The sequence below is a fragment of the Stigmatopora argus genome, chromosome 11 (genome assembly GCF_051989625.1).
Source record: "Stigmatopora argus isolate UIUO_Sarg chromosome 11, RoL_Sarg_1.0, whole genome shotgun sequence".
NCBI lineage: Eukaryota > Metazoa > Chordata > Actinopteri > Syngnathiformes > Syngnathidae > Stigmatopora > Stigmatopora argus.
Window position 1 is genome coordinate 13,592,173 of NC_135397.1, and position 15,084 is coordinate 13,607,256.

The window sequence follows — 15,084 nt, forward strand, 5'->3', positions numbered from 1 at the left end:
ACTAAATTTCAATTTAGACACGTTCATCTTTGGGGCACGTGTTTAACACATGTCCAATATACTTCTGAAGAACAACCTTATAAGTGCAAGTGTGATTTCGATTTTTGAAGTAAATCAGCCTTGTAGCTCTACATTTCTAATTCAAACCTCTTACATGGATTTTCTGTTTAAGTTACTACATATTCTCATACTTCTGCAGCGACTCTAGCCTTCTTCGAATATGTTTAAAACAACCAATATTTCCGGCGTTCTTAAGACCCTAAATGGCCCGTAGTAGATGAAATTTAAATGATAACCTGTCCAGTATGCACATGGAATCTCTGAAGACAATAGGGTTGCATGTATGTGTATATATATGTATAGATGTGTATGTATAGATGTGTATGTATAGATGTATATGTATAGATGTGTATGTATAGCTGTGTATGTATAGATGTGTATGTATAGATGTGTATGTATAGATGTATATGTATAGATGTGTATGTATAGCTGTGTATGTATAGATGTGTATGTATAGATGTATAGATGTGTGTGTATATATGTATAGATGTGTATGTATATATGTATAGATGTGTATGTATATATGTATATATATGTTACGGCTGTCAGACCCAGGCTGACAGCGGTAACAATATTATATATATATGTATTTATATATATATGCATGTATATGTATGCATATATATAAACATACATATATACACATATACATATATATATATATATACATACATACATACACACATACATACATACATATATATATATGCACACAGAAAATGGTGAGAATTCACGTGCATAACTTTCTGCTGCCCCCACCTGGTGTCGAGAACAGGTGTTACAACTGTAGTACAAGTATATTTGCAGTCATTGAGGTTGAGACATCAAATAAAAATATCTCAACCGATTAAATTTACATTGGTAAAAGGCTTTGTGTTTCAGGAAGAAAAACCACAAGCATAAGATGCACGTAAATACAAAAAGGATTTTAGTTTATTTTCCAACATTGGAAGCCATATTTACAAGGAAAGTCTGCTGCATGAGCCTCATAGCCATCCATCCATATCGTCAATTAAATATATATTTTTAAGAATTCTCATGCTCATAAATAGCATTATTGCCGATTAGGAAAAACGTAACCTCCGAATAACAGAAACTATCACACAAACTGGCACAATAGAATAACGGAAAACATGTTAGAAAGTGAGGTCATGACAAAATAACTAAAAGTGAAAAGCTATATACACGGATGTTTAAAAAAAAAATCACAGCAAAGAAATGGCCAAACAATCAAAATTAGTTTCAGTCAATATTTACACATAAAGACACTTAGTCTAATAAGTCAGCTTTATGACAGCAGTACAGAAGCTTTTTTTCTGCCCTTGGCCACATGAAAATCTAAAGTCAACAATCAAATTATAAATGGCATTTGTGTGCTCAACAAATCTTTGTGAACTTCAGCTTTTCGGGACTTATTCGATCAATTCCTCTGGGTTTGTATTTGTTTTTAGCAATGCATGGTGGGTACTCTCTTGGACACAAATTTAAGAGGTTATTTGTTCATCGGCGCCGTTCATTTGAAGCTGCGCAATTCCTCCTTCGTCATTTCCATCATGATCCTGAAAGGGAAACAATGAAGTCATGAGTTTTGACATCATACTATTTGTAGTATTCAATACAACTATTCTTGTTGCAATGTGAAGTATAAACGATTTATCATGCAGAATTTTCAAACAACTACCTTTCTCATCACTGCCATGAGGCTTTTGACCGTGTCGCTAAGGGTCTTGCGTGTCTTGGCAAACTCTTCGCGGTAAACGCCGTTCTGCTCCTCAGCGTCCTTTTGCCGCTTCTCAGTTTGCCTTAGGGTATTTTTGGTCTCATCCAACTCCTTGGACAAAGACTTGTTTTCTTGTTCTAGTTGCGCTTTCACCTTGGCGTCTTCCTCTAGAAAACCATTTACAATTTTAGAGCTGAGCATGAGCTAGTAAAAAAAAAAAAATCTAATCCACCAAAGGTCTTGGGGGTCCATCTTCCTTGAGTAAAATCTCATTGGATGGGACAAGACAAGATTTTGTCTGTAGTTGTTTTTGGTCTTAAAGCCCGGAAGTGGCCACTCTGAATGCAGGCGAGAATTTATTAACGGTGGCCCTAATTTAGCCAATCAAAGGTGAGTATCCCAGATCGCTTCTAATACGCCAATAATACCCATGAGTGTTCGAGTCGTTCAGTGCTTATGTGAGTGAGTATCACAAATATGGCTGATCTTGTTAACGGTCTTTTTTTTTGTTAAAAAAATTATTATTAGGTGATCTCTACACTGGACAGCTATTCAAAATTGGTGCGCAAGACCTTCAATAACTCATCTTTCAAAAACTCTTAGCAATTACCATTCACCGACACACACACCAGATTCAAGCACTTCCAGCACCTTAAAAACATTACCCCAATGTTCTTTTGTTTTTCTTCTTACAATTGAGCATGGTACCTTTTCCACAAGGATGTAAACATCTTGCAAAATGTTCTATGACCCCGGAGGTTCAAGAAATTTATTTTGAAACCTCTTGATTTGTAGGGTTGTGTACCAGTGAGCATTTTGTGCCAAACTGAGAATCTCCAATTACAGAGGTGATGGAGTAGTGATCATATGCTCTGTTCGGTGGACAAGTGTGTGCTACACGGGAAAAAAGTATCACTTTTGGTGCTTACTCCCTAGTCGAGGTGGAACATGTACTGCAAGAGGGCCTTTAGGTTAGCCAATTTTAAATGAAGACAAGCCACAGTTCAGCTGAAGGTGGCAAAGTGTAGACAAAAAACAACAACATCTAACATGGAGTACTCACCCATCTTGCTATCCAGCACCATGAGCTTCTGTTCAATTTCCTCTCGACCCTTCTCGCTCTTCTCCAGCTTCTGCATGAGGCTGCTCAGGTCCACCATGGCTCCATTGTAAACAATCATATTACTAGACTCGTAGGTTTCCGAGTGAGCACATGACTTTGAAATTGGAAGTAGTTCTCTGTTTCCTGTTGGAAAGAAAAGTGAAACGTTTCAGGGTTTATTGCTCTTGAGCTGAGAGTGCCACACCTTTGCTCACCTAAAGGGTTTTCTGTTTGTACTTCGGTCGGGAAGACATCAACATCATCTTTCGGCCTGTCTGTGAGCTTGCGGTAGTAGCACGACTCTCTGACGACTGGCTTGTTTAGCAGCTTTTTTATCTGAAACAGATCAAAGAGACGTGATAATGACCGATTTGAACGTTTTCCAGGAAGGCCTCGTCTCTCACCTGAGCGCGCGAAAGGTGGAGCCCGAGCGTGTGCAGGATTTCCTCCACGTCTTTTTCCAATAGGTAACCCCAGTGACTTTGGTCGAAGTAGACAAACGCCATCAGCAGCTCTCTGTTAACTGTCACCATCTGCCTTTTGTCCTGATAAAAATTAAATAAAACACATTACAAGCGTTGATGACGAAAGACGATGTACCTTGCGATATCACCAATCCCATCATCTCATTTAGATGATTTCCCCCCACTCATAAATACATTTCCGATCACGACTCAGTACCGGAAAATCGTCAAAATCTGGTGAGCACTCCATTTTGTCTAAATAAGCCTGGCAAAATGGATTGTACATCTATCGCCGTCAATGGCAAGTGAAGTAAAAATGAAGCAGACTACCTTATCTTTTAAGCTCTTGTCTTTTGGCGATTTGCGGTCATCTTTGCGATCTCTTTTGTCTTTGTCATCGTCATCATCTTTTTCTAAAAGATAGGAATGGAAATTTATTAATATGATCTTTTCAGATGAGACGATTAAATGATTTCAGTAGAAGCCTCAGAGAAAGTGGAATTGCTATCCATCACAGTGTCAGAGTGGTGCATGATTTTTCATCATTGGCCATAACTTTAAAAAGGATTGATTTTTTTTGTCAATGATATACCATCAACGTCGTCGTCATCGTCTGCGTCTTCAGCATCCATGGGGTCGTACTCGTCCGCATTGCCCGTGCTGCCGTCATCTTCGTTCTCGTCTTCGTCTCGTGACTCCACCTTCTTCATCATTTTGTCGTCGGTCTGGTCATACGCGCACATCAAAAGTGAGCAATGAAAACAAAGCAGATAAAATTGCCAGATTTGCACATCTCACCTTTCTCCTGTCGACCTCCTCCTCCCTTGCTTTCTTCGACGTCGGTTCGTCAATCTCCTCGTCTTTCTCCTTCTTTAATTCCCTCTTTTCTGTGTCCTTTTTCTCAGCCTCTTTTTTGCCCTTCTTCTCCTTTTCCTTTTTCTCATCCTTGGCGGGAATCGCAGCGAGGGCTTTGTATATCCGATAACCAAAATCTCTCTGCAGCATTTCATTGAACAGTTCGGCAAAGAGGGAGACCTGGAAGACGAGAAGGCTCTTTTTTCCTCGGATGACCACGGGCTTCTAGCACAGTGTTTCCCAACCTCCTTTGAGCTGCGGCACACTTTTTGTATTGAAAAAAATCTCAGGGGATACCACCATCTGAAAATCTTTTAATTTAAAACTATGGCGCTTATAGTATTAACAATAGTCATTCTCATCAAAGTTTTATCAGCAGGAATCCCATAAACCTGCAAAATTATTCCAAAATCTAATTTTTTTTTTTTTTAAACACTGACCTAATGTCACCAAAAGTCTGCGGACCCTGAACAACTTCCGGTTTGAGTGATGCAAAATTAAGTAATGAAATGTTTTAAATCGCATAATTTTATGACTTTTCTCCAAATATTACATAAATATCCTAAAACGACGCAAAAAAATGTTGTGCTCACACAAAATTAACATCGCCAAAAATTGATGCTGTAGAAAACAAACAACTTCCGGTTCATGTTATAGAAAATTAAGCAACAAAATGACTTTCAGTTTGAATCTTGTAATAGTATAATCTATAATTTAACATTCATATTTTGATTTTAACCTTGCAATAACTCAACTTTAATCTTGTTATGTTCATACTAATTTTTTTATCTGAATATTACATTGTATGACTGATTGTATGCCATTGCTCGCGGCAGTGGTTGGGAAACACTGTTCTAGCAGGCATAATTCATGACTTGCTCTCGTGAAATCGATTTTCCAAATCTCACCTCAAAAGAGGTCTCCTTGTTATCCTCCAGCCTGTAGTCGAGCAGAACACTGAGGGACATCACACTACAGTCAAACTTGCCGTTCTTGGCGGCCCAGTTGGGGTGAACGAGGATGGTGGGCTCATCAGGGAGGATGTAGCGCCTCTCCCGGCGTTGGCGCTCTAACTCCTCTTGTCTCTTCCTTTCCTCCTCCTGACAGAGAAGTCATTTGAGCAACTCCACACCGCAGTTGGCAAGAAAATATTTCACGTACCTCTTTGTCCTCCTCTATGCGGCATGGCTCTTCTTCTTCAGGAGGTTTGATTTCAGGCTTCTCCGGTTCTTTGGACTCTTCCACCTGTTCCTCCACCTTCAGCTGCTTGGTGAGTCGGGCAATCAGCTGCGACTTCAAGCCCTTCGAGCTCAGACCGCGACAGTCCAACTCCTTTCGTAGGTCGTTCACCTGTAAAACGGCGTTGCGACAGTTAGTTATGAAAGGCACCTCATTTTTCAGCCTATGAGCTGCTTTTTTTTCTAGCCATCCACTTAAGCCCAGCGGGCTTATGCTACATTATGACAAATTCAGTTTATTCAAACAGAGGAAAGTTACTACCTCCACATTTTGATTGCAGGTTGCAAGCTACAATTATTTGCGCACTGCCACATACTGTAGTATACTACCGCCCATGTGTCCACATTGGTTTCCTCATGTGCTTGAGTACACCCTACACTCGCAAATAGTAGGCTAGAATAATCGAGTCAAATTCATAGGCAACAAATTAATCATTCGTATGACCTATCGATTAGTTGTTGCAGCCTTAGAATATAAAGTAATTCATCCCAGGTCCCTGCACTCATTTTTGGAAAGGTAAGGAAATGTACCAGTCCATCCGTCACAGCAGTCCCAAAAAAAGAACACTGAATGAGATGGAACTGGAATTCAATGTAGCAAAACTCAAATTGAATCAGATCACTGTCGAATTGGACGATCTGACACAGAGTGTAGCTTGCAACTAAAAAGCATTTTGAATTGCAGCTAAAAAAAACAAAATGTTACCTTCATTGATTTCGGATCAAGTTTGGTCCAGTGAGTAGGGATGCAAATGTCCTTGGCTTCGTCACCATCCTTTTCCTCTTCCTCCTTGAAAGTCGTCAAGTCATATAAAGAGGAGAGACAGGATAAAGTCAGAGTGTCACTAGACATCCACCCAAGCCTTCAAAAGTTGATCCGTGCAAGATCACAAATGTCTTCGAAACAACAAAACCAAAACAAACAAACAACCCCCCCCCAAAAATCTCAATCTAGTGAGCTCAACTGTGTTTTAAATCCACTGATACTGAGGGGTACACAGGGAAGCTCTCTAGCTCATTAACAACCAGCTGCCAATCAATCAATCTGTGGAACACAAAAAAGGTAAAAAAAATGAATGGTGTATCTGTAGCATAAGGAGATCTGCTCTCCGAGGGGGGGTGAGGGGAGGCCCTAACAACTAGCCGGCTTTGCCAATTACAGGGGATTTAGAGAACTACATGAGACGTGTCATTCAGTGCCTCGGAAGCGCCCACCTCTACATGTAGTCCAAATGAAAAAATATAAAAGCCAACAAGAAGAACAGACAAGGAACACTTGACTCGGGGAGGGGAAGGTTCTCGTTTCACAATTAAATTGGTGCGAGAAAAATCATATGAAAATAAGACATTTCTACAGCAAACACATTGTTGGCATGCAACTGACTCCACAGATTCCAGCAGTAATCCCGTTGGGCATGCCAGCGTTCCAAAACAATCACTGGTTCAAATTTTGCAAATCACTTCAGATGAAGAGGAGATGGCTGGGAATTATCAGCAAAGAGCAGAAACAAATGAAAACCATTAGACCCAGGTTAGCAGCACATCAGACAAGCTGGAAGCTGTTTTACCAGTTGCAAATGAGGAAGGGGGGCGTACACAAACACAAACTAGTCTCACTGCTTCCACTGTGTGTGTCTGCTGGATGTGGGGGATGGTGCTGAGTGGTGGAAAGGAGAAGAGGAGGAAGGGGAGAGGTGGAGGAGTAAACAGAGGACGACTAGGTGAGCTTGGCCGGAGTAGTAAACTCCGTGTAATGTCTATTTTTTTGGTTTGTGGTGCGAGGTGTGTGTTTCTTATTTATTTTTTTGTAATTCCTGTGCCTTCCTGTGAGAAGCGGAAATGAGAAGAGAGGGATTAGCGGTTCAGTGCCTGTTCTCCATCTGCCTCCTTTCGTTCGGCCGACAGCTTCTCAGCCAGCTGCTCCCGGAGTCGCCGCGACAGCGCCTCCCACTCTGAGCGGGTAGGAAGACAATGCCAAACATCCGGAAGAAACAAAACCACTGTCTCCACATGAGCGGGGACTGTCCGCCCCTTGTGGGTCTCCTCTGGCCGGTGATAGCGAATCTCTGCAAAACGATACCTGTCGCAAAGGAAGAGGGGTGCATTGGAAAGAAACATCCGGGTCAGGGCAAAAGCACAACAAGAAAGATAAACCCCACCCCCCACCCCCCCACACACAAAACAGAGGGGCCCAGTCTGCTGCTTTCCAAAGGTTGTCACGGTGATGGGAGCCACTTTGAAAAGGTTGACAAACAAGTGACATGATATAAACCAGTCTAAATAGCTCCACCCCAAACCCACAATCAAGCTCGTCCTTTAACCTAGGATTCATTTGAGTGTGCAAACAAGAAAAGACCATGAATGACCACTTCTATTCATATGTAATATCTTTAAACAGACAACAGAGGATCACAAAAATAAAAGTGACAGCGGTGTCATCTGCTTGCAGCAACCATCCCGTGTTTGTTTTGTCATCACGACGGAATGAGTCAATTTTGAGTGTGTGACAAAGAGAGAGAGAGCCAAAACAACCAAAGGCAGTACAATAAATGATGTCAAATGAGTGGCAACAAAGCAATACCATGAAGATCATTTGTGAGTTTGGCACTTGAAATAACATTTTGAAAGATGTCTTACCACTGGGTGCACAGACTAAGATCTATGCCTGTCAGTGCCTTGCAACAGCGTATAGCTGTCTTTATGAGGACCGAGGGATCCTTTTCTGGCTCGTCGCCGTCCAGAGAGGGAGACCAGTGGCCACCGATGGCCATAGCCTCGTCTTTGCCCCTCATTCCGACTAAAAACTGAAGGTCAAAAATACAGACGGAGTACAGAAGAAATAGAAATCAGCAACAACATACAATAAGAATAAAATGTATCGATCAATTTGAGATCCAAAGCAGAGCTACTATTTAAATATTGTGGCTGTTGGGGCTCGTCTACTAACGTACAAGTTATAATTGTTCTTTTCTTACCATTTGTTCAATAAACTCTGTTCAATGACATTGATGAAATGACTGTTTTCATTCTTCTGCTGTGTATTTACATTAGTTCATCACTGATGGACAGCCAATTCATTTGAACAAGGAGGGCATTTAGTAAGTGTCAGCTCCCACAGTCATGGATAGGACGTCCATCGTTGTCAATGTTAATTCCAGTGCACGAGCATCTATGTTTATCTGACCATTTGCATTAAACACTGTCTACATTTACATGCAGACAATTTCAATATCCCTTGTTTTTAATATATATATATATATATATATATATATATATATATATATATATATATATATATATATATATATATATATATATATATATATATATATATATATATATTAGATGTTTCATATCTGTCCGTGTACACAAGTGTATTCCTTTGGTATAGCAATGTCATAAAACAAATCACGTTCTTGTCACATTCCATACAACCTCGCAAACTCCCAACTTTTCGCTAATCACTGGTACCTTCTATCGCCATTAAGCATTTAAGTCACAATGGAAAACTCGAGTCATTGAGTCAACAAAACCGGAGTTTTTCGTGTTATTGTTTCACTCTTCTGCAAAACAGCTGCAGTCAAAGGTAGGCTGATGCCAGTAGAGCTACACTGAAAGGCGTACCTTGATGAGTCTTGCGGGATGCTGGAAGGAGTCCCTGACCTCCTGCGAATCTTCTGCCAGGGCACATGATTTGTGATACAACTCCTCTAAACTGGGATTTGCTAGTAACATTACCTTGAAGGAAAAAAAAACAGACAACCATTTTGAGCCCTCACAGCATCTCGTTATCATGAGGGAGAGCACGCAGTCACCTTACCTTCGCACTATAGGTGTGGTTTGCGTCAGGTGGATCCAGCACTGCGGTATTTTTGACGAAAGGATCCACCTCCTTGTGCAAAATGTGGAAGTTGCAAACGTTACTAAATTGAAAGGGTCGAGTGAGAGGAAATCCGTCTACCCAGGTGAAGGAGGCCCCAAAAAAGTCACTGGGAATATACAGACTCTGATAGCGCCGTCTCAGCTCCATCATATCACAGCTTGGACTAGAAAAGGAAAAACGATCATAACTCACAATGAAGTTACATTTTCTGCAGTGATCCAGTGCAACAGAGTTTCACTCACGTGTCCAAGCTGAACTTTGAAAACTGGACCGTGTAGCGTGGGACCACTCGGCGTGGACGTCGCGGTGAGCGCTCTCGTCTCGGGGAACGCTCTCGGGAGCGTTTTCGGACAGGCGAGCGCTCTCTCGAACGCCTGCGCTCTCGCTCTCGGTCCCGGCTAAACAGACGAGAGTATCAGCTTCAGAGTGAAACACATTTGACACATTCACAATCATCTTTCACAACTATTGACGTTCACCAAAATCAACCAATTTTTTGGCCATCCACAATCATATCGACCAGCCCCCTAATATGCGAGGATATAGTAAAAAGATTGATTATTTTCAATCACCTCCGATCCTCTTTGCTGCGCAGAATGAGCTCAGGCGGGCGGTCGTTGCGAGGAGGGAAGCGCGGGGGCGGCTCAATCCGCCTCACTGGCTGCGGCTGTGGCATGAGTCTCACTGGGGGCTGAAGGAGACCGCCTGGAAATACATCTACAAAACAATGTTATATTGCTTTTAACGATAAGACAGGAGAATATCCTGTGGAGAGCCCGATTGTACCTTTGGGAGGTGGCTGTGGCAGCAGAGGCTGGGGCGGGTTCTGCAGGAGGGGACCTAGTGAGGCAGCGGACAGCTGGGCCTGCAGCAAGGAAGGTGGTGGATTTGAATTTGGGGGTGGAACACTGAACGTGGTTGGAGGAGGAAGTGACTGAAGTATGGGTGGAGCCTTCATCATGTTGGGGGGTGGAAGATGGTTCTACGAGAAAAAACAAAAAGGGAATATAAAGATGAATAATGTTGGAATATCAAAATTATCTAGATGTCAACAACGCTGAAAATAGGGCTACCACACTTAATAGAAAACTAGCGAAAACATCGTACTGTGTTTTACATGTAATTCACCTAGGGAACTTAATGGTGGTTATAGTGTTCCGGGGGGAAAGAAATGCTAGGGAAAAGCCGGACGTTTTTGTTGTTGGTCCCGGGAATCCGACGTGTACATTCTTTTTGTGGTGGAATCAAGTGCAGTGAAACACCATTGTTTGACAAACCACCACAGACTCCCGTTACCGTTCGCTACAACTTTGAATATTTGATTGTTTTTTCATGTAAATTGCTGAAAAAAAAAACTGCTAGATTTTTAGGGGGATTTTCATAGTTTTGATACAAAATGCGTATTTAGTAGTCTGGTAAGGATTGATATAGGAATCCGTAGTATTTGGCAGGTCTGCATTTCTGCCTTAACACATAATAGGCCAAATGACTCATTTTCAGAATCAAAAAAACTTCTGGAAGGTTGGCAGCGAATAATCCCTGCCAGCCTCTCCCAGTCAAAATTATTTAGACATTTGGTTCCATCTGTGGCAGACAATGAGTTAATATTCAAATGAGTTATTCAAATGGACACATAAGGGAGGCTATCTATCTTAATACAGTACGCGTATGACAGTGTGTATGTGGTTACATTTTGTCTGTTGTCCACTCCAGGGTGCATGTCAGAGTATCGCAGCTGAATTCCCGGCTCATTGTAAAGGCCCGCCAGCTGCTGGGAAGCTTGAGGTAAAGGTTGAGGCTGCTGCTGATGCTGGGAAGGGATTGAGAACACAGTCATTTGGTTGCCAAAATTGGCAACAGGAAAATCTAATCTGGGTTGAACGCGCTTACCGACTGGTTTGCAAGTTGAGGTAAAGTCTGGATGCGCTGCGCGTTCCATTTGAAGGGTAGGTTGGCATTGTACACGGCTTCCACCAGCACCCTGTCACCCACTTGCGGCGTCTTTCCTTTGACAGCGCTGGACAATGACACACGCAAACCATCGTCACAAATTTTTCTCAGGAATGAAAGCGGCAAAAGAAAAGCCTGTCCTTCACCTTAACTGAAAAAAAACGTCTTCGTCCACAAAGCCGAAAGTGTCATGCAGCTTGTTGACCACCCCAGTGAAGACGCGCTGCTTTTGAGGCTGCTGCTGCTGTTGATGGCTTGAACGTGGCGTCGGGTAGGACACCGTGATCTGGGCCGTCTGCTGGGGATTGGAAAGGCTCAAGCTCGTGGGCAGAGCAACTGGCGGCTGAGGGTTAACAATCAGAAGTGTTTAGGGTTTTGCCACAACAGGCAAATGAATTCATTGACGGCATTAGAAGACCAATCCATTTTCAACTGGGAGGCATTGGAATTCAGCCCATCCTATCAAAATGGATTGAACGAAGGGCTGTGTAATCTTTCAACTAAGATCATAGATTAAAAAAACAAAAATTTATGTCTTTTTCAATGATGCATTTGCTTGATCGACCAGTGTGGAAAGACAGTCTGACTAAATAAGTAGTTTAAGACATTTATTACACAGCAACTGCTGAACTGGTAAGCTAAACACACAAAGTAAATTAATTGGCAATTGGTCACCACCATCAATGGAAGCCAATGAGATAAATTATTCTAATCAGGTTGCAAATGATATCACGTTACCTGAGACAGAAGTGCCGGTTGAGGCTGTGGAAGCTGGGAACAAAAATTTAAAAAAAGTTAGTAAAAATATCAATAATGGTATAATGATCCAGGTTTAAAAAAAAAAGTTAACAAAATTGCAAAGTTCACACTACTTGTTAATTGGATTGGATAACTTTATTCATCCCGTATTCGGGAAATTTCATTGTGACAGTAGCAAAGGGTGATTAGACAGAACAACAAAGCAAAACTTGTCCAGTCAATGTGTTGTGTAATGCAAAGATACTGTTTCACCTGATGAGGCACGCTGTACAATTGCTGTTGTGGTGGTTGTTGTGGGGGAGGCTGCTGCTGCTGATATTGCTGGAGGGCGGAATTGATCTGCGACTACAAGAACATGAGCATCTAATAAAACACTTGTGTTACAAATGGCTACTCAACCATTCCCGCGACGTGACCGACCTGCTGCAGTGCGGCGGCAGCCGCCGCTGCAGCCTGCTGCTGCAAGGCAGCTGTCTGCTGAGACAATTGATAGTTGGCAGCGGATTGGTTGCCAAGAGATGCGGCGGCCAATGCCGACTGCTGGGAGTAGACGGCGGGGGAGGCTCCCAGGAGGGAAGGCTGCTGAACGCCAAGAGCTGTGGAACAACTTTAGCTTGAGTAACAATAACAATAAAAAAGTCATCAAGTGGAACTTTACAGACACAGTCAGACATTTCACACTCAACTAGACAATGTATATGAACAGTAATCACAGTGTACAAGCTGGGGTAGCAGAAGTGTCATATGCAAGGCCTTTGCTTTACAATTTATTGCTACCAATTTCGTCATACGCGGAGATGGGTATGATGACAAAGCCTATGTCCGATTAATATTATTATTATATTATTATTAGAGCGATCTGAGATATATAATGACAATAACAGTTGGCACGGGAACAAGTGACATGACTAATTTGAAATAGTTAGTCTCACATTTCTGAGATTGAGGGTTCAATCCCAGGTTCTGACCTTCCTGTGTGGCATTCGCATGTTCTCCCTGGGCTTGTGTGGGTTTTCTCTGGGTATTCTGGTTTCCTCCCAGATCTCAAAAACATGCACCGTAGGCTGGTTGAAAACTCTAAATATGCCCTAGGTACGAGTGTGAGCGAGAATGGTTGTCCGTCTCCTTGTGCCCTGCGTTTGGCTGGCTACCGATTCAGGGTGCCCCCCACCAGGTGCCTATTGTTGGCTGGGATAGGCTTCTGAGGATAAGCGGTGTGGAAAATGAATGAATGATAAAAAAAAAAATGTTATAGTTAGTTTAAAGAATGCAATTTTTTTAAAGCATCGAAGATGTCATGAGAGAAAATAAAATGCTACTTAAAACTGCTGACCTTGAAAGAACGCAGTTTTGGTTTGTATAATATAATAAACCAGGTAGCCCGGCGAATGAGTGGTTAGCGCGTCGGCCTCACAGCTCTGGGCTCCTGCGTTCAAAACCAGGTCGGTCCACCTGTGTGGAGTTTGCATATTCTCCCCGAGCTTGTGTGGGTTTCCTCCCACATTCCAAAAACATGCATGGTAGGCTGATTGGACACTCTAAATTGCCCCTAGGTACGGGTGTGGGTGTGCATGGTTGTCCGTCTCCTTGTGCTCTGCGATCGGCAGGCCACCGATACAGGGTGCCCCCTGCCTCTGTCCCGACGTCAGCTGGGATAGGCTCCAGCACCCCCCCCCCCCGTGACCCTAGTGAGGATAAAGCCGTTGAGAAAATGAATGGATGAATATAATAAACCACAATAGGTCTTTAAAAGTTAAGACACATCTTTTAAAACAGTTGACACTGTAGCAACCATCTTGTCTTTCAATTACTGGCACTCAATGATAATATGAACTAAACTCACAGTGCAAGTTGATGTCAAGAGACTGGGCCGTATGGCCTGTGTGACCGGGCTGTGACACGGCGGTAGTGGCAAACTGAGTCGCCCAGGGCGGATTTTTCTGTCCCCCGAACTGGGCCATGACTCCCTTGACGAAAGCTTAGTCTCCAGTCTCGACTTGCTGCCCACACCTTCAAAAAAGAGAAACAAAACACGCAACTAATGACAATTCATAAAGCGTCCATGCTAACGGCTTATTTATAGAAACAGTCAAGTGTACTTTGCATCAAACAAATGATCTGTATACTATGAAGCAGAAAGAAAACATCGAGAAGAGACAAGGTGAGCACGTGGGCCATTGAGAACTTTGCAATACAAAAATGACTAACTCTGACGTTTAAATGGGCGGAATACGTAACAGGAACGGGACGCAAATCAATACATCCACGCTTTGAAACACTTCATTATAGCATTCGTTGTCCCCGCAAAAAGACTACGGATTGGAATCAACGTGTTCGTAATTTATGTACCTGAATAAACACGCAAGTTATTATGCAGGCATTTAAACTTCAACGTGTTTTTAAATAGTACCTGCTGACACTGTAAATCCCGAAAGCTATCGGGCTACGCTTAACCACACTTAAACGGTCTTAGCCAAACGCAGTATTGCAATGTTTTCAATTATATTGCCATTGCAAAAATGCATGCGTGTGGTTATCTCATCATGACGTCGTGCGCAAAGCACGTCTTTCTCCAAATCCAGTTAAGGATCAAAAGGTAAAACGTGATCGACAAACGCCACGAACGGAAGGAAGAATTAGCATTAGCCATTCTGGCTTGTCGGCCATACTGCCTCGTGCGGGATTTATCATGGAGGCCTCTGCACTCCATTTGCTGACACGAGCATTACCAGCACAAGCCAAGTAGCTAACAGCAAGGAGGCCGAGTGAAAGCTAAGTCACTTCGTTAACAAGTAGAGTAAATAGCGTGCTTTTGTTCCATTTTTTTGGTTTATTTTTCTATTACGACGTATCAACGCTTTACTCACCGTTGTCCACTGCACCCGGTCGACCGTTACAGTGAACACCACTGCGCGTGCGCGAGCCAGTATGTTTTTTTTAAACAGAATGTTTCACATTGCGCTAGATATCTTATTTGCTTTTAGAGGCTAAAATGGCGAGCAAGTTCATACAGCGGCCATTTTAAGACACTAGAGATGCAGTAATTTTAACCC

At 42.4% G+C, this 15,084-nt stretch overlaps 1 protein-coding gene across 2 annotated transcripts; it reads right to left on the reverse strand.

Annotated features, from left to right (window-relative positions):
- Window positions 1-975: 975 nt before the first annotated feature.
- On the reverse strand, window positions 976-14,962 carry ccar1 (cell division cycle and apoptosis regulator 1). Of its 2 annotated transcripts, none has more exons than XM_077613081.1 (26): window positions 14,899-14,962; window positions 13,875-14,041; window positions 12,452-12,627; window positions 12,284-12,376; window positions 12,011-12,043; window positions 11,419-11,615; window positions 11,213-11,339; window positions 11,013-11,132; window positions 10,109-10,304; window positions 9,895-10,027; window positions 9,565-9,720; window positions 9,260-9,485; window positions 9,064-9,177; window positions 8,077-8,243; window positions 7,309-7,519; window positions 6,146-6,229; window positions 5,363-5,551; window positions 5,110-5,301; window positions 4,145-4,381; window positions 3,939-4,071; window positions 3,677-3,759; window positions 3,287-3,427; window positions 3,098-3,218; window positions 2,844-3,026; window positions 1,742-1,947; window positions 976-1,619 (listed from the first exon to the last, which is right to left on the reverse strand). In XM_077613081.1, exons 2-26 carry the CDS (start codon window positions 13,990-13,992, stop codon window positions 1,545-1,547), a joined length of 3,711 nt encoding a protein of 1,236 aa, XP_077469207.1. In that variant the 5' UTR covers window positions 13,993-14,041; window positions 14,899-14,962; the 3' UTR covers window positions 976-1,544. The 2 variants fall into 2 exon arrangements, with proteins under 2 accessions (XP_077469207.1, XP_077469205.1); XM_077613079.1 differs by having other exon boundaries at window positions 9,895-10,039.
- Window positions 14,963-15,084: the final 122 nt, after the last annotated feature.

What these genes read in the sequence shown, in the direction of transcription:
- ccar1 (XM_077613079.1), bottom strand. Translation starts at nt 13,992, where the DNA reads ATGGCCCAGTTCGGGGGACAGAAAAATCCGCCCTGGGCGACTCAGTTT. An exon ending in CTGCCGCCGCACTGCAGCAG is followed by an intron (nt 12,377 to 12,451) that starts GTCGGTCACGTC and finishes ATGTTCTTGTAG; the next exon opens with TCGCAGATCAATTCCGCCCT. An exon ending in CGATGACGACGACGTTGATG is followed by an intron (nt 3,760 to 3,938) that starts GTATATCATTGA and finishes CCTATCTTTTAG; the next exon opens with AAAAAGATGATGACGATGAC.